The sequence below is a fragment of the Marmota marmota genome, unplaced genomic scaffold, assembly GCF_001458135.2.
Source record: "Marmota marmota marmota unplaced genomic scaffold, marMar, whole genome shotgun sequence".
Lineage (NCBI taxonomy): Eukaryota > Metazoa > Chordata > Mammalia > Rodentia > Sciuridae > Marmota > Marmota marmota.
In genome coordinates, this window is record NW_026000185.1 from 22,717,994 (window position 1) to 22,739,438 (window position 21,445).

The following is a 21,445-nucleotide window of genomic DNA, read 5'->3' on the forward strand; positions in this document are numbered from 1 at the left end:
CCGTCTGCTATGCAGGGGCACAGCCAGAAGCTCCTTCAGTGAGCAGACAATGAATGTGCGGTGTAGCATCGTGACCTCGGCCTTCCTGGCTTCTACTGTAGAAGTAAGTTCAGTTAGTTATGAGCTCCCAGTTAGTGGTGTTTGTTATAGCAGTCCAAGTCTCAGTGTAAAGCCTTGAGATTCTTTCAAATTGTTGTTCTTCATTTTATGAGCAGCATTCTATTGTATGGATGTTCACAGTTTATCTATTGAAGGATATTTTGGTTTCTTCTATTTTTTGTGATCATAAATAATGCTACTATAAACATTTATGCACAAAATTTTACTTTTATTTATTTTCTTGAAGAAATAGTAATGGGATTGCTTAGTCTTATGATAAGTGCATGTTTTCCATAGTAGCTATAATATTTTACCTCCACTAGGAATGTGTGAAAGTTCTAGTAGCTCTTTATCTGTGTCACCACTTGGTATTGTCAGTATTTTTTGTTTTAGCTATTCTAATAGGTGTGAGCGAGACCTTGATTTTTACTTTTTAAATTATTTTTTGTGTTCTGTGTACCGGACCTAGGGCCTTACACTTGGCTGGGTGAGGGCTCTACCACTCCCCAGCCCCATGATAGGTTTAATTTATTTCTCTGATCACTCATAATGTTGAGTATCTGCCGCCCATATTGTAAAGAACAAGGAAGGGCTGGAGTTTATCCCTGCTTAGCAGGAAGGGGTTGGCCTGCCAGTGTCGAGATGCTGGGAGAGACTGCTGGTCAGGGACAGAGGGCTTTATCACCCACAGGACGTCAGAACCAGCTTCTGTGTACAGACCCTTGTGGGCAGTGTCACAGCTATGCAGCCTTAGGGAACCCCCATCTCATAATGCAGGGCAGACGGACCCTCAGACTCTGGCCTGAAGACCCTGCGCTTGCTGTGCTGCGAGCAAGCGCCCTCTGCCCTGGAAGGAGATGCCTGGGTCTTGTAGGGAGGCTGGAGGAGAAGCTCTGTATAAAGGCCTCTCTCACAGAAATGCAGCAGGAAGGACACCAACATGTGTATTTATTTGGTAAAGTGTCTATTTAAGTCTTTTTTGCTCATTTTTTAATTTAGTGGCTTGTTTTCTTTTAATTGGAATTTGAGGGTTTTTTTCCTTTTGGTGGTGCTGGGGATGGAATCCAGAGCCTCCACATGCTAGGCAAGCCCTACCAGTGACTTGTATCCTCAGCCTAGGTTTGTTGTTGTTGTTTAACATGTTCTGAATATGGAAGTTCTTTGTCAGATCTGTGACTTTTCTCCCAATTTGTACCCTATCTTCATTTTTCTTGGCAGCGTCATTCATATAGCAATAGAGTGTTGTTTTGCTGTCAGGTTTGGGAGGTAAACTCTGGATCGTTGCTCTAAAACCCTGCAGTACTGTTTCCATCTAGTTCATACATGTGCTGGTCTGAGACCTTTCTGCTTGGTCTTTGTGTGACTTCCAGTTTTGAAGTCTTGATATTGAATAGCATCAGATCCATAAAGTAGCTTAGGGCTGAGCCCAGAAATTGCTTTCTTGAATTCTTTGTCTCTGCAGTTTCTCATGTACTTTTTTTTTTTTAACTGTTTTTGTAGCTGTAGATGGACTTCATGCCTTCATTTTATTTGCTTATTTTTGTATGTGGTTCTGAGGATCCAGCCCAGTGACTCACATGTGCTGGCAAGCGCTCTGCCACTCAGCCCCAGCCCCAGCCCACTCGTGTACTTTTTAACTCCCTATGGGCTCATCTTTTTTCCCCACTCTGTCCATAAAACTGTGAATTTAATTATCCCACTCTTCCATGGACCTCTGCATCTGTCTGCACTTCTGGGCCTAAGCAGTGGAAAGACAGTATGTGAAAATCCATGTTCTCCTTCCCCAGGGCTAGGCTCCTGCAGCAGCCGCTCACCTGCGGAAGACATGCCACAGGACTGTGTGGCTCTGTGGCTCACGAGGGGGACTGACAATAAAATGGAAAGCTCTCCTTATTTTCTCTGAATGTTTGGCTTTCTCATGCTTTGAACGAGACTTGGAGGCTCTCTCCAACCCCACTCCCTATTTTTGAGTTGGTTCAGTGATTCTGGAGAGGAAATTGGTATCTTATCAAGGTCTGGTGAATCTTTTTTTTTTTTTTTTTTAATAGATGGATGCAATACCTTTATTTTTATGTGGTGCTGAGGATCGAACCCAGGGCCTCATACATGCTAGGCAAGCACTCTACCACTGAGCCACAACCCCAGCCACTGGTGAAACTTGGTCTTTATCCCCAATTCATCTCCTTTTTGCTTTTGAGCAAACCCTACAGGTTTTCTAGCTGGTCTAAGTCTGTGAAATCTCTCTCTCTCTCTCTCTCTCTCTCTCTCTCTCTCTCTCTCTGTCTCTGTAGGCACTGATGTCCATGTTCAGTTTTCTCCCCTATTCATTTGATGCCTGTTTCTTCTCGAGGTCACCCCTGAGTCTGCATACCTTAATGTGTAGCCAGTGTTTGTTGTTAGTGCAGACAAACATTGAGCTTGTGCTCAAACATCTCTAGCCAGGAAGGCTTCCAGTCTGACGAGCAGAGCTGTATGTACACAGAGGAGATGAGGAAGAGCCCAGGAAAAATGGGCCGAGGGCCTCAAGTTTGAGTACATTCCTGGGCTCACATACAAGTCATGAGCAGAGGGCGTTTTACTCCTCTTCACAGTTGTCTTTGATTAGAGGCTTCTTGGTCCTCACTTCATCGTGCTGGAAGATGAATTCCATGTGTAGTTAGCGTCCCATCACTGTGACAGAATGCCCCAGACAGACAGCTTGTAAGAAGGAAAGGCTTATTTGGGCTTACAGGTTTGGATGTTTCAGTTCAGGGTCAGCTGGCCTGTGGCAAGGTAGTACATCCTGGCAGAAGGGTGTGGCTGCCGGGAGCAACAAAGGGGGGCAGCCAGGGTCCCAGAGGCACACTTCAAAGGCACACTCCTAATGACCTCAGTCCTTCACCCAGTCTCTACCAACTGAAGGTTTTGCCACCTCTCAGTAGTGCCACAGGCACATGGGCCCTTGAGACATTCAAGATTTATATTTCAGCATCTGTCTTAAAATAGAGTGATCCTCATGCTTTCCTCTTTGCGGGAGACAGTAGGTCCAGGCTCTTCAGCCTGGGTTTGGAAGCCCGCGGTCTGGCTGCACTGCTGACCCTCTGTTCACCTCCTGCTTAGGCCACATCACTCGTGTCCCACTTGGCTTTCCTGTCTCTGAGCTCTGTGTGAAAGATGTCCTTCTGTCAGGATGTCCTGTCACTTACGTCACCTCTCCAAGACCTGCCAGGGTTCAGTTCAGGCTCTTCAAGGTCTGCCTCAGCCCCCAAGTGCTGTTCTCCTGAGGTCGAAGTGACCTCAGGGTCTTTTCTGCCTGCCTGTGACCTTGAGCTTGGGAGAGCAGGATCAGGGCCAGCAGGTGACTCTGCTGTGTGCAGGGTCGGTGCGAGGTGAGGGAGCCGGAGCGCTGGTGGAGCTGGGCTCTGGAGCTCCACTTGCACCTGTTAGTGCAGGGAAAGGGACGGCCACAGGGTCTCGGTGGGAACGGGAGTTGTCGGGGAGCAGTTTACCACGCAAGTGTGAGGCTCCGCACAAACAAGTCAGAACATGGTGTGGTAGGGAAAAGCACTGCGTTTGGAACTTCAGATTTCAAATTATAACCCCAGCACGAGTGATCCTAGATAAGCACCTGACCCCATAAGCTTTGTTTCCTCAACTTCAAAATGGGAATGCTGTTTCCTTCGTTTTTTTTGTTTTTTAAGTACATGACACAAGTAGGTTTTCTACAACTATTTCTCTTCTTTCTGAAGATCAGTTTTATTTCTTCCTGTGTGTCTGAGGAGGAAAAATGGCCCCCATCTTTAGGAATTCTTCAGTGGTCCCTGCTCACCCCCCGATACTGCTCACGTGGTAACAGCAAGAAAAAAATAGGGACTGATAAAATGAATCAATAAAACAGCATTGGTAAGATCCAGTTGATTTCCAAAGGAGAGTGCTATGTGTTATGTATTTGGGAAATAGTAGCTAGGCACATGGCACACGCCTGTAATCCCAGCTACTAGGGAGGCTGAGGCAGGAGGATTGTGAGTTCAAAGACTGCCTCAGCAACTTAGTGAGGCCATAAGCAACTCAGCAAGACTCTGTTTCAAAATAAAATGTAAAAAGGGCTGGGGACGTGGCTCAGTGGTTAAGCACCCTGAGTTCAATCCCTGGTACCAAAAAAAGAGAAGGGTGGAGTGGGGGATTATCTTTGCAAAACCCAGATTATTTTGTTGACAGTCTAATAAGGAAAATCATATCTGAAAATTTCATCATCAATTCAAGGTACATTTAAATTTTTTTTTTCTGTATCATCCAAACAACTTTCTACCTTTGTAATCATCAGTCCCAAGGTCTGTGTCAGATCCTAAAGGGAAGCTTGTTGGTCATCCATAGGAAGGCTGAGAGCGAAGCAGCTTGTTCCCACGTGCCATCCAGAGTGCACATCGGTGTTCCGCTCCATACCAGGCTGCGAGCGAGAGCCCCCCAGGGTGCCTTTCACCTAAGCCTGCGGAAGATAGAGGAAACAGTTTTTTCTAACAAACTGAAATGTGTTCTTGGAAAAAAACTGAAGAAATTTGTGGGAGAAATTCTAGGCTGAGGCCCTAATATCCATGATTTGTTTGGGGTGTGATTGAAGTTTGTGCCCAGGGACGCGAGTTTGAACAAACGGACGGTATAGCACGGGAATTTGGAATCTTACCTGGGTCTGAACCCCTTCCCTCCTGCTTGTTGTTGGTAGCGTCTGTGTACTTCTGAAAATTTCTCATAGCCTCGGTCTCTCAGCGATAACATGGCGATAATGTCTACCTTGGCTTTTGTGAGGGTCAGTGAGTAACTGCTGCCACCATACTGGGCATGTGGTGAGAGGTGGCTAGAGTGGGCTCTGGTGCTCACCCGAGGCTGCCTTCTTTTTAACTCACGCTCTTCTCTGGCGTGCTGGGCAACTTCAGCCAGGCAGTGTTCACGCTGAGGAGTGACAGGAGGCATGCTGTGCCAAGGGTGCTGTCAGTAGGTGCGGAGTGGGGGGGCGGGGGGGACTGCGCTTTGTCCCTCAGAGTCGAAGCATACAAGTTTCTTTTGTTAGCAGCTGACGGTGATCTATCAGTTCTTTCCTTTAAAAGATCATTTGCAGTGGGTTTTTCTTGTGAAGAACAGTGAGATTCCCTCTCACTGGGTTTCCGCCTGCAGTGTGGCTCACACTGCGCGCGCACCCCATGATGCAGGTCTCTGAACCCTTCCTGCAGCAGGACTGAGTGCCCGCCTTGCCTTGCCGCCTCCCAGCCTGCAGCCACCGCTGCGCTCTCTGAGACCTCATGTATGTAGGTGGCCTTTGTACCGGTCACTTGATTTAGCACTACACCCTCCAGGTTCGCCCAGCTCTGGCACAGGGCGAGGTCTCCTCCTGGGCTGCGTGGTGCTGCCCTGTGTGTTCTGTCACCTGGCGTCCCCCAGGTGCTGCTGCTCCTGACTGCTGTGGGTGTGAGCCCCCTGCAACTCCTGGGGTCTGTCTTCTAGTCCTTCCAGATAGCCTGGGAGCGGGATTGCTGAGCTGCCTGGTGGTCTTCAGAGCTGGGTCTTGCTGTGTTGCCCAGCCTGGCCACAACCGCCTGGGCGCAGGTGTCCTCCTCCCGCAGCCTGCCAAGTAGCTGGGCTCAGGCGCTTGCCCCTGCGCCCAGCCTGGCCTCCATGTTCTGAGGAAGGACCCGCTGTTTTCTGCAGAGGCCTTGCACTTGGAATCCCCCAGCAGTGCACACACACGCCAGTTCTCCATGTTCTCACCACACTGGTCTCCTGAGGGCTGTTGAGGGTGTTTGTCCTAAAAGGTGAGGTGTGAGGTGTCACCAGTGCTTAGTGATGGTAACTTAGGTTTGTTGGACCATTTCTGTCTTTGGAGAACTTTTTATTTGGCTCCTTTGCCCATTTTAAGATCTGGTATTTGGTTGGTTATGGAGCTATGGGAGACAGCTTAATCCCTTGTCAGACGCCTGCCTTGCAGACCTCTCCTCTTCCCAGCTCTAAGTTACCTTTTTACTTGTTTATAGTTTTCTTTGGCGTGCAGAAGTCCCTCCCACTTTTTTTTGTTCCGATAATGGGGCTTTACCCCAGAGGTGCTTAACCACTGAGCTACATCACCAGTCCTTTTTTAATGTTTTATTTTGAGACAGGGTCTCACTAAGTTGCTTAGGGCCTTGCTAGGTTGCTGAGGCTGGCCTCGAACTTGGCGATGCTCCTGCCTCAGCTTCTTGAGCTGCTGGAATTACACTGCACCCAGCCAAAAGTTTTGGACAGTCTCTCTTGTCTGTTTTGCTTTTGATGTCTTATCTAAGAAAGCATTACCACGTCCAGTTTCAGGTGGATTTCCCTGTATTTTCTTCCAGGAGTTCTATAGTTTCTGGTCTTAGGTTTAGATCTTTTATCTAGTCCTAAAGTGTTGTTTATACTTTGGGCGGGGAATGAGATCATATGTTCGGGAATTTGCTGTATTTAGCTTTTCTTTTTTCCCCAGTCCCTTTCTTCCTTTCCTCTTTTCCTTCCTTCCCTTCTTCCTTCCCATATAGCTTGAAGATCATGGACTCACCCACATTCATAAATGCTTTTAGTTATAGGATGACCATGAATTCCTCTTTACACTTTCTCATTTGTTCCATGGTTGGCAGGAAGAAGATGAGCCTCAAGTCGGAGCGCCGAGGAATTCATGTGGACCAGTCGGAACTCCTGTGCAAGAAGGGATGTGGCTATTACGGCAACCCTGCCTGGCAGGGCTTCTGCTCCAAGTGCTGGAGGGAGGAGTACCACCGAGCCCGGCAGAAGCAGATCCAGGAGGATTGGGAGCTGGCTGAACGGTAGGATGCCACCTATGGTGGGTTAATGGGGACAGAAGTGGGTACCAAGTCCTGTCATTGTCCAGATAGCATTTCTCTCTTGTTTTGAGCTATGTCAGCAAGTCAGCATGATGGTGGGAGAAAGGGTACTTTTCCCTTCTTTTTCTCAGCTGATGTTGAACACACTTTGTGTTGGTGTTCACTTGTGACTGTTTTGTCTTGGGGGTCATGGTTCTCACCTGGACACCCTCGCACAGGGCATGGCCTGAGCATCCTTCCCTCCCTCTTCTGGTGCATCCAGTGTGGCGTGGCAGCAGACTTCTCAATGTGTGCACCTGGGCCTTGCCTTGTGGGAATCAGGCTTTTCCTTAGGTGGGGTTTGTTAGTCTCAGGTAGTTGGTATTGTCTAGAAATATGGTGATAGTGAAAAATAAAAGGTGGAATAGCTGGTGAGCTGTCATTGAGCAGGCACAGCGGCCCAGGCCTGCAATCCGCTGCTCAGGATCCGGGGTAGGCATCAACCTGGGCAATGTAGCCAGACCCTGTCTCCAAAAAAGGAAGAAAAAACTTTAGCTGGCTATAGTGGTGCACACCTATAATCTCAATGGTTCAGGAGGCTGAGGCAGGAGGACTGCAAGTTTGAGGCCAGGCTCATCAACTTAGTGAGGGCCTGAGCAAGTCAGTGAGACCCTGTCTCAAAAAAGAACTGGGCTATGGCTCAGTGCTTAAGCACCTCTGGGTTAAATCCCTAGTACCCAAAAAGAAAAAGGTAAAAAGGCTTAAAGGATGTTAATCCCATGCCAGAGCATCCTGGAAACTGTAAAACCGTCTCCACGGAAGAAGGTCCAACCAAACTGACAGCCATTGCTGTCAGTTTGTCACCTGACAACCAGTCTTGTTAAGCAGCTGCGACATCGGCTTCTGGTGATCAAGAAGAATACAGCACCTCCTGCTCCCAGTGGTTGTGGTCAGAGAAAAAGCAGAGATGCAGAACATTCATGGTCACCTTGGGTGTCCTGTTGAACTGGAGCTCTTGGGATCTGATCCCGTTTCACAGGGAAAGTAGAGGCCACTGGGCATGAATCTCCCCAGATTTCCCCCTTTCTACCTCAAAACATACTAATGTCTTTAAGTTGGCTTCTGTCTCAGAAAAAGATGAGTTCCTCTTCTGTCCTAGGACACCTTCCACCTGTGACTGCCATTTCTGTTTCTTGACTGCACACAGTTGTGACCTGGCTTGAGATTTCCTGAGCTATGTTCCCCAGACTTACACTGGCGTCAGGGTCTTCGAGAGGGCTGGAGGAGGCAGTGCTGGCCAGACCCCTCTGGAGACTGATGACAGGAGGAGGGCACTGGAAAGTGCCAGTCTCCAGGGTCCTGGTGACACTGACACCGCTGTCTGGGGACCTACACTGAGAACCACTGTCCTGCAGCACAGAGGTCTTCAGATGCAGCTGACCTCTCGCCAGATCCGTTGCCCTTCTCTTCCCTCTCCAGCTCCCAGCATTTCCTCCCGACCTTCCTGGGTGGATCCTTATCCAGCAGCTCGGAAGTCCTCCTTGACCCCTCCTGGGCTGCCCTTGCCGCCTGCAGCTGCTTGAGCATGTTCTATATGCTCTAGCCCAGAAAAGTCTTTTTCGAATTTTATCTTTTGAACTCCTATTTTCCAGATCTTTATTTTCTTTGATTTCAACCTTTGTAATATGTTTTTTTTAATGTTTTTATGGGTTCCTTTTGACATATTCATAAATGTATATAACATAATTTTTTTTGAGACGGGTTCTCGCCCAACATGGCCTCAAACTTGTGACCTTCTTGCCTCCTGAGTAACTGGCTTTTTTGAGGAAGAGGCCTCACTTGGGACTGAATCCAGGGGCACTTTACCACTGAGCTACAGGCCTAGCTCTCTTTATTTTTATTATGAGACAGGGTCTTGCTAGGTTGGCAGACTGGCCTGGCAGACTGGCCTCGAACTTGTGATCCTCCTGCTTCTCCTGCCTGAGCCTCCCAGGTTGCTAATATTATAGACATGCAGCAGTATGGCCAGCTGTAATACCCTCTTAATATTGTCTCTGTCTCTAATTTCTCTACCTCTCAAGTTGAACTGGGATACCTGCATTTCTTTCTGATAATAACTGATAATAACTTTTGGGTTTATAGTCTTTCTCGGTTCTCTGCCACATAATGAACCCAGAAAATAGCCTTCTGAACTCACTCTGAAACAAGCCACATGGGCCTCTCGGAGTGTCCTCCATGGCCTCCGCTCATCCTTCAGAACCTGCCCCAAATGTCCCATGGTTTAGCCTCCTCAGATGCCTGCAGCGTCTTTAGTTGTCCTGTCCTGGGTTCTTGTGGCCCTTGTGGCTTCGCTCTAGTTTAGGAAGCGTCCCATTCCATGGCAGTGATGCACTTACCTCTTCCTCTGTTCCAGTCTTGAACTCATTAGGGGAAAGGACCGGGCTTTGTTTCACGGGACCCTAATGCAGTTGCTGAATGAACACCACCCAGAGAGGAGGTCCCATCTGGAGTTTGTAGACGTGTATAGAACAGTTTTGTGCTGTAGCCTTCCATCAGAGACCTCAGAAGGACTATGTGTGTAGCCTGTGTTACAGATTGTCTGGATCCTCCTTGATTAGTTGAGTGATGACCTACAGATATGAGGAAAATTGGAGAATACAACATCCGTAACCCTCTCTTGAATTTCAGACTCCAGCGGGAGGAGGAAGAGGCCTTTGCCAGCAGTCAGAGCAGCCAGGGGGCCCCGTCCCTCACGTTTTCCAAATTTGAAGAGAAGAAGACCAATGAGAAGACCCGCAAGGTTACCACAGTGAAGAAATTCTTCAGTGCTTCTTCCAGAGTTGGATCAAAAAAGGGTAATTTTCTGATGCTTTCTTTCTTCTGTATCTGAGGAAGATGCAGAATGGATCTGTGATGCGTGTGGGCTCAGCTTTCTGTTTTTTATAAGCTTTTGAGAATCCGAGCCCAGATTTGAAACCAAAGTTACATTTGAGGGTCAGACTGTATGTGAAAGTAGTCCTTTCTCTGCCCAGAGGACGCAGTGTTCAGAGACACTTCTTTATGCCGCAGGAGAACAGGGGTTGAAATGTGGAGTTCTGTTTATAAAACCCTCTCCCTCCAGGGGACGTCTCTTAGGTAGTTACACTTTCTGTGTCTTTATTTGTTGGATCCTTGTTTGTTTTCCTTGATATCATGCCTTGGTGTCCGTAGCTTATTAGAAATGGCTGTTTTAAGGCTCAGAATTCATCTGAGAGAGGCTCTCTCCAAGAGCTTCTCTGAGGGATAGCTTATATCTCAAGGAAAGACATGAGGAACAAATAGGAAAAGTCTCACTTTCGGCCCTTAGGGTGCATGAAAGTAACGCATGTCAGGTGTTTTCTCGTGTATTGATTTATATATAGATGTCTGTATTCATCTTACTTTTTTTCCTTTTTGACACTAGGGATTAAACCCATGGGTACTTAACCATTGAGCCACATCCCTAGCCCTTTTTATTTTTTATTTAGAGACAAGATCTCACTAAGTTGCTGAGGCTGGCTTTGAACTCGAGATCCTCCTGCCTCAGCCTCCCGAGCTACTGGGATTACACGTATGCATCATTGCCCCGGCCTATCCTACTTCTTACGCTGTCTAACCAACAGGAGGATGTTACTAAAGTCACATTTGTTCTGCCAGGGAGTAGACTAGTTGAAGTGGCCTAGTGTGAAACAGGAGAGTCTGTTGCTAGGGCCCAGTCTTGAACCCTGGATGTGAGTGATCGAGGTCCCAGTACATTTGGAGTGGTGAGAGACCAGGAATCAGCACTGAGGCTTGCAGAGGAGTTGTTCTCTCAGCACTCCCTCTCGGTTCTCCAGTGCCACCCTGAGTACTTGGTCTTCCTAAAGGTAGGGTGATGAAAGAATAGCACCCCAAGGGCCTTTGCTGGCCTTCCAGATGTGAGGGGTGTTGCTGCTTTCTTTATCAAAGGGAAAGGTGGCCTGTAGCCAGAAATGCAGATCTTGCTGAGGCTGAGGCAGGTGGACGCAAGTTCAAAGTCTCTGTAATAGCAGGTCCTGTCTCAAACAGCAATAAATACCCACAAAGAAATGTGCACCTTTAATCTTTTTGTTCACATGATTATCATAGAGTTGTTTCCTGGTTGGCTGCCGGTTGTAGCAATTTTCTCTCTAGTTGGTAAGAAGGGAAATAATCAGTACCTGCTACAGGTTAGTAAGAGTGCGTCTGGCTCATGGCTTATTTATTTATTTGCAGAAGGTGTAATTGGGTGATTAAAAGCGTGGGCTTTGGAGTCACTCTTGGTGTTTGTCTGGCTTTGGCTTTTTTGTGTGACCTTAGACAGACTAATCTCTTTGAGTCCTAACTGTGCTGAGGGACAAATAATACTTATCAGAGCATGTGATGAGGATTAAGTGAGTCGATGTGTAAGAGCTTAGCACAGAGCCTGACACACTAAGTCTCCAATATGTGTTAGCTATTTTAAAATGCAGGTTGTTTTTCTTTTGGAATAATCTGGTGTTAAGAAGTTCAAGGGCATCAACCAAAGCCATTCCCTCCTGTTTAACTTAAATTCTGTTTCCTGCTGTGGGAAAGTCTCGTTAACTTTATAAATTTATGACATATAGTGAAATGGCATGTATTAATTACAACAGACAAAATAGTGGAAAAAAGTCATAAAATCATTTGCTCAAACTGCCTCTTTTTACAAATGGCATTATGAAAGTCCCTGAAGACTAATTTAACAAGGTTGTATAATGAATTGATATATCAAAACTTAGATATCCTAACTCCTGGTTCAAGTTTTTCCCATCATATCCCTTTACCTCAAACATGTATGTATCTTAGAAACCCAGTCTGTTCATTCACACATATACAAACAAAAAATTTTAAACATACACATACATGTATATACATTAAATGAGATTCCTTTTACTTTAGTACATAATAGTCAAGTATTTCTCCTGATTCTCCTTGGGGGTTTTTAAAAAAATTATGCCCTAAAAGCCTGTGAACAAAGGGCACAGTGGTGCATGCCTGTAATCCCAGCATCTTTGGAGGCTGAGGTGGGAGCATTGCAAGTTCAAAGCCAGCCTCAGTCATTTAGAGAGGCCCTGAGCAACTTAGCAAGACCCTGTCTCAGGGGGCTGGGGATGTGGCTCAAGCGGTAGCGCGCTCGCCTGGCATGCGTGCGGCCCAGGTTCGATCCTCAGCACCACATACAAACAATGATGTTGTGTCCGCCAAAAACTGAAAAATAAATATTAAAAAAAATTCTCTGTCTAAAAAAAAAAAAAGAAAAAAAGACCCTGTCTCAGAATAAAATATATAAAGATGTGGCTCAGTGGTTAAGCTGCTGGGTTCACTCCTCAATGCCAATGTATACATACACACTCTTTAAATGTTTATTATTTATTTATTTGTTTTTAGTTCTAGTTGGATACAATATCTTTATTTATTTTTATGTGGTTCTGAGGATCAAACCCACGGCCTCGCACATGCTAGGTGAGTGCTCTACCACTGAGCCACAATCCCAGCCCCCACTTTTTTTTTTTTTTTTAATTAAAAAAGGAAAGCCTCTGAACACGGTGAATTGTTCTATGGAAAGAAGATTCGTGATTCAGCACAGAGCCTGTATTTCTGAGAGAAATGATTCCAGGAAGCTTGTATGCGAATAGCTTTAGTCTCTTTCTTCTAAGAACGTTTTCTGTCTTTGTTTATAAAGGGGAGGGTTTCTGCTGAATGTATTCATCAGCAGAAGTGCTCCTGTCTTGTTACCTGGGGGGTGGTGACGGCAGTTCTGGCCATTGGCACACATCTGCTACAGGGAATCCTGTCCATTTTGCCTGTCTTCCTTCCTTCCTCCGTTCCTCCCCACCATCCATTTCTTTCACCAGTGATTGAACCAGAGACGTTTAAGCACTAAGCCGCACATCCAGCCCTTTTTATTTATTATTTTTATTTTTTGGTGGTTCTGGGGATTGAACCCAGAGCCTTGTGCATGTGAGGCAAGCACTGTACCAACTGAGCTCTATCCCTAGCCCTGCCTTTTTATTTTTGGTAGAGGTCTTGCTAAGTTGCTTAGGGCCTCACTAAGTTGCTAAGGTTTGCTATGAACTTGTGATCCTCCTGCCTCAGCCTCCTGAGTTGCTAGGATTGCAGACATGGACCACCATGCCTGATCCATGTTCCTTCTTTAATATGCTTGGTCTTATCTTATTTCATTATCATGAAGGTAATCTGTAACCCTAGTGGCAGTGTTAACAGACTTCTTGACTATCAGGGAGTGATGGCTGGGAATCCTCTGGGCTAGCTCTTTACCTGTCAGTTTACGTCCATGCCTTTCTAGCCTCTCTAGGAAAGCACTGCTACTCACAGGCCGGGAGTTTCTTTCTTTTTGTATGTTAGATTTGTACTTTAGATTTTTAGCTCATCAGTTTTTCTGCTTTGTTTTTGGATGTAGAATTTTCTGATGGTAAATTCTTTGTTAGTAAAAAGAACACTGCTAGGCATGGTGGTGCACACCTGTTATCCCAGCCAAGACAGGAGAATTGCAAGCTGGAGGTTAGCCTGCAATTTAGTGAGACCCTGTCTCCTACAAGGGTTGGGGGCTGCTGGGGATGTGACTCAGTGGTAGCACACCTCTGGGTTTAGCCTTAGCAAGAAGAAAAACATAGGATGCTCTTGGGTCCTTGTTTCACAGATTACGCGAGTTTGATAGGTGAGCTTCCTGATTTAGCCTGATGGGTTGTCTGTCCGTGTGTGGGGGGAGGGCTAGCCTAAGCCAAGTTCAACTTCAGCTTACTGAGTCAGGACTAGAAATCAACATTCCTGCCCTCAGAGTTTGGTTGTAGACAGAGCACAAATACCCTTCTGAGGGGTTTGAAGAGTATTTTAATATCTTGTCAGAGTTGAGCCCCCTTCAGAGAAAATGGCCCTCAAGGCTTAGTCTACTCGTGGCTGGTCAGTCCCCAGTATCTGGTGTGTGAACTAAGCTTGTGCAGGAGTCAGATAGGCTGCCATGTCAGGGTGCTTGCTTAGAAGTTTCAGATGCCCTTTTTTTTCTTGAGCTCACATGAATGTAGTCCCTGAGCAGAATCCAGAAGGCCTGATCTAAAGACAATGCTGTAGGAGGAATATCTTTTCTTTTTTAAAAAATTGAAATATCAGTCTATCCACTGAGACCTTAGATTCTAAATGCTTTTTTTCAGTAGGGTGTGCCAGGGCTTCTTGGAGAAATGACTCACCTGGAGCTGGATCCGGGAAGAACTTTGGGAACCCGTCAAAAGTTAGCTTGAAAGCATGCTTACTGCCCACTGGCCAGACCTGGTATAGTTTGAGCATCAAAATAATTCAGGACAAGAAACAGAGCAAAATTCAGTGAATAAGTTAATAACCTGCAAGTCTGTTCCACAAATAAAGTAGAAAAGTAGCTGCACAGGAAAGTCATCGGAAGCGCGGTCTAGGCGAATGTCCTCAGAGGCGCTATCCGAGGGTGTGGGGGTTTGCTGAAGAGGAGTTTTGGAGCATGGTCTCAGATGAACTCCTCACCAGGTGTTCATTAATTCCAAATAGAGAAGCAGTGACTGTGAAACTGGGGAGGATGGGCCTCATGTGCCTCCAGGTGGACACTCAAGACCAGCACAACCCTTACAAAATACACAAGCTGAAAATCTGTAACCTGATCACAGCTGTGGAGAAGCAGCAGAGAGACCCACGTCGAGGGCATTTGATGAAATAACTGGCCTGTCCTCTTAAAAAATGTCACATTATAAAAAAAACTGAAAAGAAGGGGCTGGAGTTGTGGCTCAGTGGTAAAGCGCTTGCCTCGCCCTTGTGAGGTACTGGGTTCTATCCTCAGCACCGCATAAAAATAAATAAATAAAAGTATTGTGTCCATCTTAAAAAAAAAAAAAAACTGATAAGAAAGTTGGGGAGGGCTGGGGATGTGGCTCAAGTGGTAGCGCGCTCGCCTGGCATGCGTGCGGCCCGGGTTCGATCCTCAGCACCACATACAAAACAAAGATGTTGTGTCCACCGAAAAATAAATAAATAAATATTTAAAAAAAAAAAAAAAAAAGAAAGTTGGGGAACGTTTCCAAGGAACGTCTTCAGGTAGCCTGAAGATAGGTAAGCACCAAGTGCAACCTGTGTCTTTGATTGGATCCTATGTCAGAGAGAAAAAAGCCCAAGACTTGTTTTGAGAACAGTCAACAAACCCGGAGCATGGATTTTAAATGAATGTGACTTTTCCCTGAATTTGATAATTATGCTGTAGTTATGTAGTTAATATTCCTAACTACAGTATAGTTATGACAGTAGTAAGTATACTGTAGTGAAGAATATTCTTGTTAGGAAATATGCTCCTAAGAGATAGAGATCATGTTTTATGGAAATCTAGTCTGAAAGGGTTTGGAAAAAATAGTGCACACAGGCATTGAGATTACTTCAGAATGAAACTTAAAAGGAACAGAACTGCAACTATCCTACAGGGAGGGAGGGAGTCACAGTGCCCTCTCAGGGTGGCTGCTCTCAGGACCAGGGCCTTCAGGCTGATGAAACCCAGGCAGCTCGTGAGTCCCAGTGCTGAATTTGGAACCAGTTTAATTCTTGATTGTTTTCAGGTCTGTCTTCAGTAACTCTGCTTGGTTGCATTTTCCTTTTTTATTCTGAGTGTTGTTTATCTTGTAAAACCACCTTTTATAATATATGACATAAAATGTCCACTTCTTCCTTGGCACCCAGGGGCTGGGTTCCACACCCTCTTGGGTGTACCCCAACCTGCCTGTGTTCAAGGACCTTAGATAGAATGGCATGGTGTTTGCATGTAACCTAGGAATATCCTCCTGTATATGTACATCATCTCTAGCTTATTTATAAAACCTAACAGAATGTAAGTGACTTGAAAATGGTCATTACTATATTGTTTAAGGAATAACTACAAGAGAAAGAAGTCGGTGGGCATCTACTTCAGTCATCACCGCCCCCAACTGCTTTCTCTCTGAGGATTAAGGACCTGTGCCTATGGAGGGACAGTTGTATTTGGAACATAAATCTTCATTGCCTAGGTAGGACTAAGAGGTTTTTTGTTGTTGTTTTGTTTCTTTCTGACACCAAATATGTGATGTCTTTAATTCTCTGACATCAGTTGGTATCTGACAGTTTGATCCTGTTCTTTGAACTAACTACCCAGAATTAGCATGGACTCCACAGATTAAGGAGTCAGTCTCACAAGACTGCCCCACTTTAGCACCAGTACCCACCTGGTGAGGGTTGTACCTGTATTTCTCACCTGACAGATAGGAGGCAGAGAGTGGTCCCTACAGCCTTCTTCCTCAGATTTGATCGTTTGTTATAATGACTCACGAATCTCGGGAAAACACTTCTGTTTGCCAGTTTAGTATAAAGGATACAACTCAGAAACCACCAAAGGAAGATTTGCATAGGGCAAGGTCATGGCAGGGTCTCTATTCCAGGCGTACCATTTTCCTTGCACATTGGTGTGTTCACCAGCCTGGAATCTGCCTGAATTTTGTCATTTAAGGCACCTTTTCTTTTTTGAGATACTGAGGATTGAACCCAAGGCTTTGTACATGCTAGGCACTCTATCCCCAAACCTTAAAAAAAAAATTTTTTTTAAGACCTGGTCTTGCTCGACTGGCTTTGAACTTGTGATCCTCCTGGCTCAGCTTCCTGAGTTTTGGGAATACAGGTGTGTGTCATGCATCTTGCCTTGTTTATATTATAAGGATTTTTATAGACGTAGCTCGATTGGCTTGTTAATTGGCCATTGGTGATTTAAAGTCTCTAGCCCCAAGGATTGGGAGGGATGTTACACTTGTACACCTTTAAGGGGACTGCAGATTAGCACAACTACTTTGGAAAGCCACTCGGGAGGTTCCTCAAAAAGCCAGGGGAATGGATGGGGCTGGGGATATGGCTCAAGTAGTAGCGTGCTCGCCTGGCATGCATGAGGCACTGGGTTCGAACCTCAGCACCACATAAAAATAAAAGAAAGATATTGTGTCCACCTAAAGCTAAAAAAATAAATATTAAAAAAAAAAAAAAGCCAGGAGTGGATCCACCATATGACCCAGCTGTTCCACTATTAAATCAGCATGCCCTATCGGTACAGTCACATCAGTATTTAGAGTAGCACAGTTCACAGTAGCCAAGCTATGGAACCAGCTCGATGTCCATCAACAGATGAATAGATAAAGAAAATGTATATATACCCAATGGAGTTTTACTCAGCCTAAAGTAAATGAAATCATGGCATTAGCTGGTAAATGGATGGAACTAGAGAACGTTGGCCTCAGTGAAACAAGAGATTCTCGAACGCCAAGGGCTGCATGTTTTCTCTCATATGTGGAAGCTGGAGAGAGAAAAGGGGATCTCCTGAAACAGAAGGGAGGACAGTAGAAGAGAAGCAAGGGACCAGTGGGAGGGAGGAGGGAAGGAAAGGGGAAGAACTAGGGGTTGAAATCGACAGATTATGCTGTGTGCATGTATGAATACGTCACAGTGCATTCTGATTTTATATGTAACTACAGTGCACTAATTTTACAAAATCAATGGAAGCCCAATAAAGGACAGGGAGGAGTGGGGAGAGGGAGGACGGGAGGGAGAGGGTAAGTAGTAGGGGTTGAAATGGAACAGAGTATGTTTTATGCATTTATGAATATGTTAGAATGAACCCCACTGTTACATGAACGACTGATAAGGCACTAATAAAAAAGTGAGATCTCTAGCCCTTTTCCCCTCATCCTGAAGCTGTTTAGGGGCCCACAAGAGTCCTTTCATTAGCATGAATTCATATGACTGAAAGGTGCTCACTGTGACTAACAAATGATAGTCCTGTCACTCATAAACTATGTTATACTACAGACCTTTTTGTCCATGTCATATAACAATAGTCAGAGGAACTATAATATTCTCCTGAGTTGTCCTCTTTCTGTACAAGGTCCCAGAAATGTGTGGAGTTTAAAGCACATTTTTATTTATTATTTAACCAGGAATTGAGCCCAGGGGCACTTTACCACTGAGCCACATCCCCAGCCCTCTTTTTATTTTTCATCTTGAGACAGTGTTTTGCTAAATTGTTTAGAGCCTCACTAAATTGCTGAGTCTGGCCTCAAACCTGTGATTCTCCTGAGCTGCTGGGATTACAGGCATGTACCATCATGCCCAGCCTAAGTACATTTTTTTTTTTTAAGATTTTAGTTGTTAATGGATATAATTTCTGTGTGGTGCTGAGGATCGAACCCAGGCCTCACACATGTTAGGCAAGCACTCTACCACTGAGCCACAACCCCAGCCCCTAAGTCCATTTTTAAGAGATATAAAATATGGGGCTGGGGATTTAGCTCAGTTGGTAGAGTGCTTGCCTCACATGCACAAGGCCCTGGATTCGATCCCCAGCACCACAAAACAACAACAAAACCATGTAAGTTATCTTTTCACTAGACTAGAAGTGCTGTTGACCAACTTTACTACTGGTTATGCTCTTTTTTTTTTAACAGTGACATTCCAGGCTGTCTACATTGTTTCAAAACTATTCTTGAAATAAACTTTAAGTGAGGGTTTTGCTTTTACAGGGTTACTTTGTATAGAAAAGATTTAGGTACTCAGTTGATACTCTTTGCTTGGTTTTATTTTTATTTTGTTTTTGAGACAGCTAGACTGGCTAGAGGTGCCCATTGCCACACCTGGTGTGTTGGTTGACTTAAGTAGGAATAAACACACATTGTAGTAATTAGTGAGTAATGAGTGAGTTGCCAGCATGGTGGCCACACCTGTGATTCTAGTGGCTTGGGAGGCTGGAGGCATGAGGATCACAAGTTCAAAACCAGCCTCAGCAATTTAGCCAAATTCTGTCTCAAGAATAACAAGGGCTGGGATGTAACTCAGTGAATAGTGTTCCTGGGTTCAATCCCTAGTACCAAAACAAAAAACCAAGAAACTTTATGTAATGTGGCCATGTAGAACTCAGGCTTGGGGATAGAGCAAGTCTGGATTCAAACCCCCGCTCTTCCCCCACTGACTCACTCACTGCTTTGGGTACTTGGGTACTTAGGTGACCTAATCTCTCTGGCCTCAGTGCATTGGGGTGTAATGAAGGAAGTGAAGACAGCGCCTGCCTAACCCCGAGGATAGTAGTTGGGAAGTAGGGATCCTGAGAGGGCTTCTCTCTGGGCTGGGTGGTGGCTGGGCATAGTGCTCACTGTGACTCACCCGCTGGCTGTCCTGCTGGGAAGGCTTTGAAACTGGTGTTTGCAGTGGGGCCTGGAGTGCTGCCTAAGCCTGGTTGACTGGGTGTACTTGAAATGCAAGCTTCCTTTCTTCATTCACAGCACGCGATGGTTTTAAGTTGAGGGGCCAGTGTTGCCACTTGGGCCCTGGCCAGAGCTGAAAGCTGTGACGTGGGCAAAGTTGTTCTTTTGCGTCTAACCTTCTTCTTCCCTTCTTTGATCTCACACACCAAATACCCTTCGTTGTTCAAAACTACCTCACCTGTTCCCTGCCGTGACCTGTGCCTCTAACCAGATTTCTCTTCTGTTAGTAGGATTGACTTTTAGGATAGAGAAACAGCCACATGTCAATTTTAGTAATTTATAAAGAGTTAACAGAATTAATCTTTTTTTTTTTTTGGTGCCAGTGATCACCAGGACCTTACTCTACCCTGAATCCCTGCATTTATATTTTAAAAGAGGTGTTTTTTTGTTTGTATGTTTTGTTTTTTAACAAACAAATGCCTTCTTTTGGGAAGGCATTTCCCAGAGGGGAGTATGCACAAGTAAGACAGTGAAGCCAGTGGTTGGGTCTCTGCACCTTGCCTGGCTTTGGAGTTAGTGCAGAGCTGAGTTCCACTCCAGCCCCTGCTGTGTAAGCAGCAGCAGCAGCAGCAGCAGCAGCAGCAGCATGGTTCAGTCCCTGCACACCAGGAGCCTCAGCTGCTCACTTGTGGACACCACTGGGAACCCCCAATGGACGAGAAGTGCTGGTGCTCAGCACACAGTAGCCTTCACCCTGGGTAAGCCATTGTCAGGGCAGGTAGAGGGCTCTGTGGCTGGCACTGTGGTCAGATTCAAGTGCTCAGTTCCCCATGGTTTTCTTGCTCTTATTCCTGCTCCGTCGCTTAGGCAGCATGTTGGGATCTCCAGTCTTAATTTGGATTTGCTTGCCCTCCCCTTCACTTTGCCAGGTTTTGCTTTGGATTTTGAAGCTATGTTATTCAGTGCATACATACATTTAGGGTTGCTGCATGGTGAAGAATTAACCCCTTTCTCACCACGAAACGCCTCTTTATTCTTAGTGTTGTGGTCCAGGTTCTGAGATTGATTTTTGTCTGATATTGATAAAGTCACTTAAGCTGGTTTGATCATTTGGATGTTTTGTCTTTTTTCCCTTCTTCAGTTTCAAACATATGGGTATCTTTAAAGTGACAGCATACAGTGGAATTTTATTCTGTTTTTTTTCTATATGGGGGATTGAGCCAAGGGGCACTTAACCACTGAGCCATACCCTCAGCTCTTTCTATGTTGTTATTTTGAGACAGCCAAAGTTTAAGCTTAAGAATGTTTTACAGTAAGATCTTATAATAATTTTAATTAGCATATTTGTTACCCTGAGTGAAATTGCACATCTTGCCTGTGTTAAGATCCACCTAGCTGGGCATAGTGGCTCACACTTTCAAGCCTAGCTGTTTAGGAGGCTAAGGCAAGAGGATTGCAAGGTCAAGACCAGCCTGGGCAATTTAGTGAGACCCTGTCCAAAAAAAATCCATCTGTGATTCCTTTCTGTGCACAACTGTCTTGGAATTCTTTCTCCTGTTGGACTACTGGATTTATTTATCTTTGTCTCTTTCTAGAAGTCCTTCAGGAGAGTAGCCTTTAGTCTGTAATGTTGCTTGCAAATATTTTTTTCAGTTTTCTCTGACTTTTGACTTACAGTGTTCTTTGCCATACATACACTGGGTTTTTTGGTGGAGGGCAGGGGCCGGGGATTGAACTTGGGGGCGCTAAACCACTGAGCCACATCCCCAGCCTTTTTTGTATTTTATTTTAGAGACTGGGTCTGCCTGAGTTGCTTAGGGCCTTGCTAAGTTGCTGAGGCTGGCATGAACTCATGATCCTCCTGCTTCAGCCTCCTAAGCCACTGGGATTACAGGCATGTGCCACCATGCCCAACTCTTACGCTGGGTTTTTTGTGCTTCTTTTCTTACTGGGGATCGAACCCAGGGGTGCTCTATCATGGAGCTACATCCCCAGCACCTCCTTCCCCTTTATTTTTTAAGCTTGGGACACAGTTTCTCAAATTGCCCTGGCTGGCCTCAAATTTGCAATTCTACTGCCTCTTGTATAGCTAGGATTATAGGGTGCATCACCATACCCATCTCTTTTTTCCTGAATAATGTAATTGAATTCTTTTCTTTTAGAATTTCTGAATTTTGAGTCATATGATACACTTGATAATCTAAATATAGACAAATACTTGACTTGGAGGAAGAACTAACTATAAAATACAGTGCTGTTGTGCTACCTACTCATAGT

General features: G+C 45.3%; 1 protein-coding gene across 2 annotated transcripts in view; it reads left to right on the forward strand.

Moving 5' to 3' along the window:
* Positions 1 to 6,705: 6,705 nt before the first annotated feature.
* The window catches only part of Rabgef1 (RAB guanine nucleotide exchange factor 1), a 34,833-nt gene continuing 20,093 nt past the window's right edge, over positions 6,706 to 21,445 (forward strand). Inside the window, exons 1-2 of one of the 2 annotated variants that reach the window (XM_015491391.2) lie at positions 6,706 to 6,902; positions 9,588 to 9,754. In XM_015491391.2, coding sequence (XP_015346877.1) covers positions 6,706 to 6,902; positions 9,588 to 9,754 — 364 coding nt within the window. The remainder of the gene's footprint in view (positions 6,903 to 9,587; positions 9,755 to 21,445) is intronic. The other variant, XM_015491390.2, reaches the window with a different exon arrangement.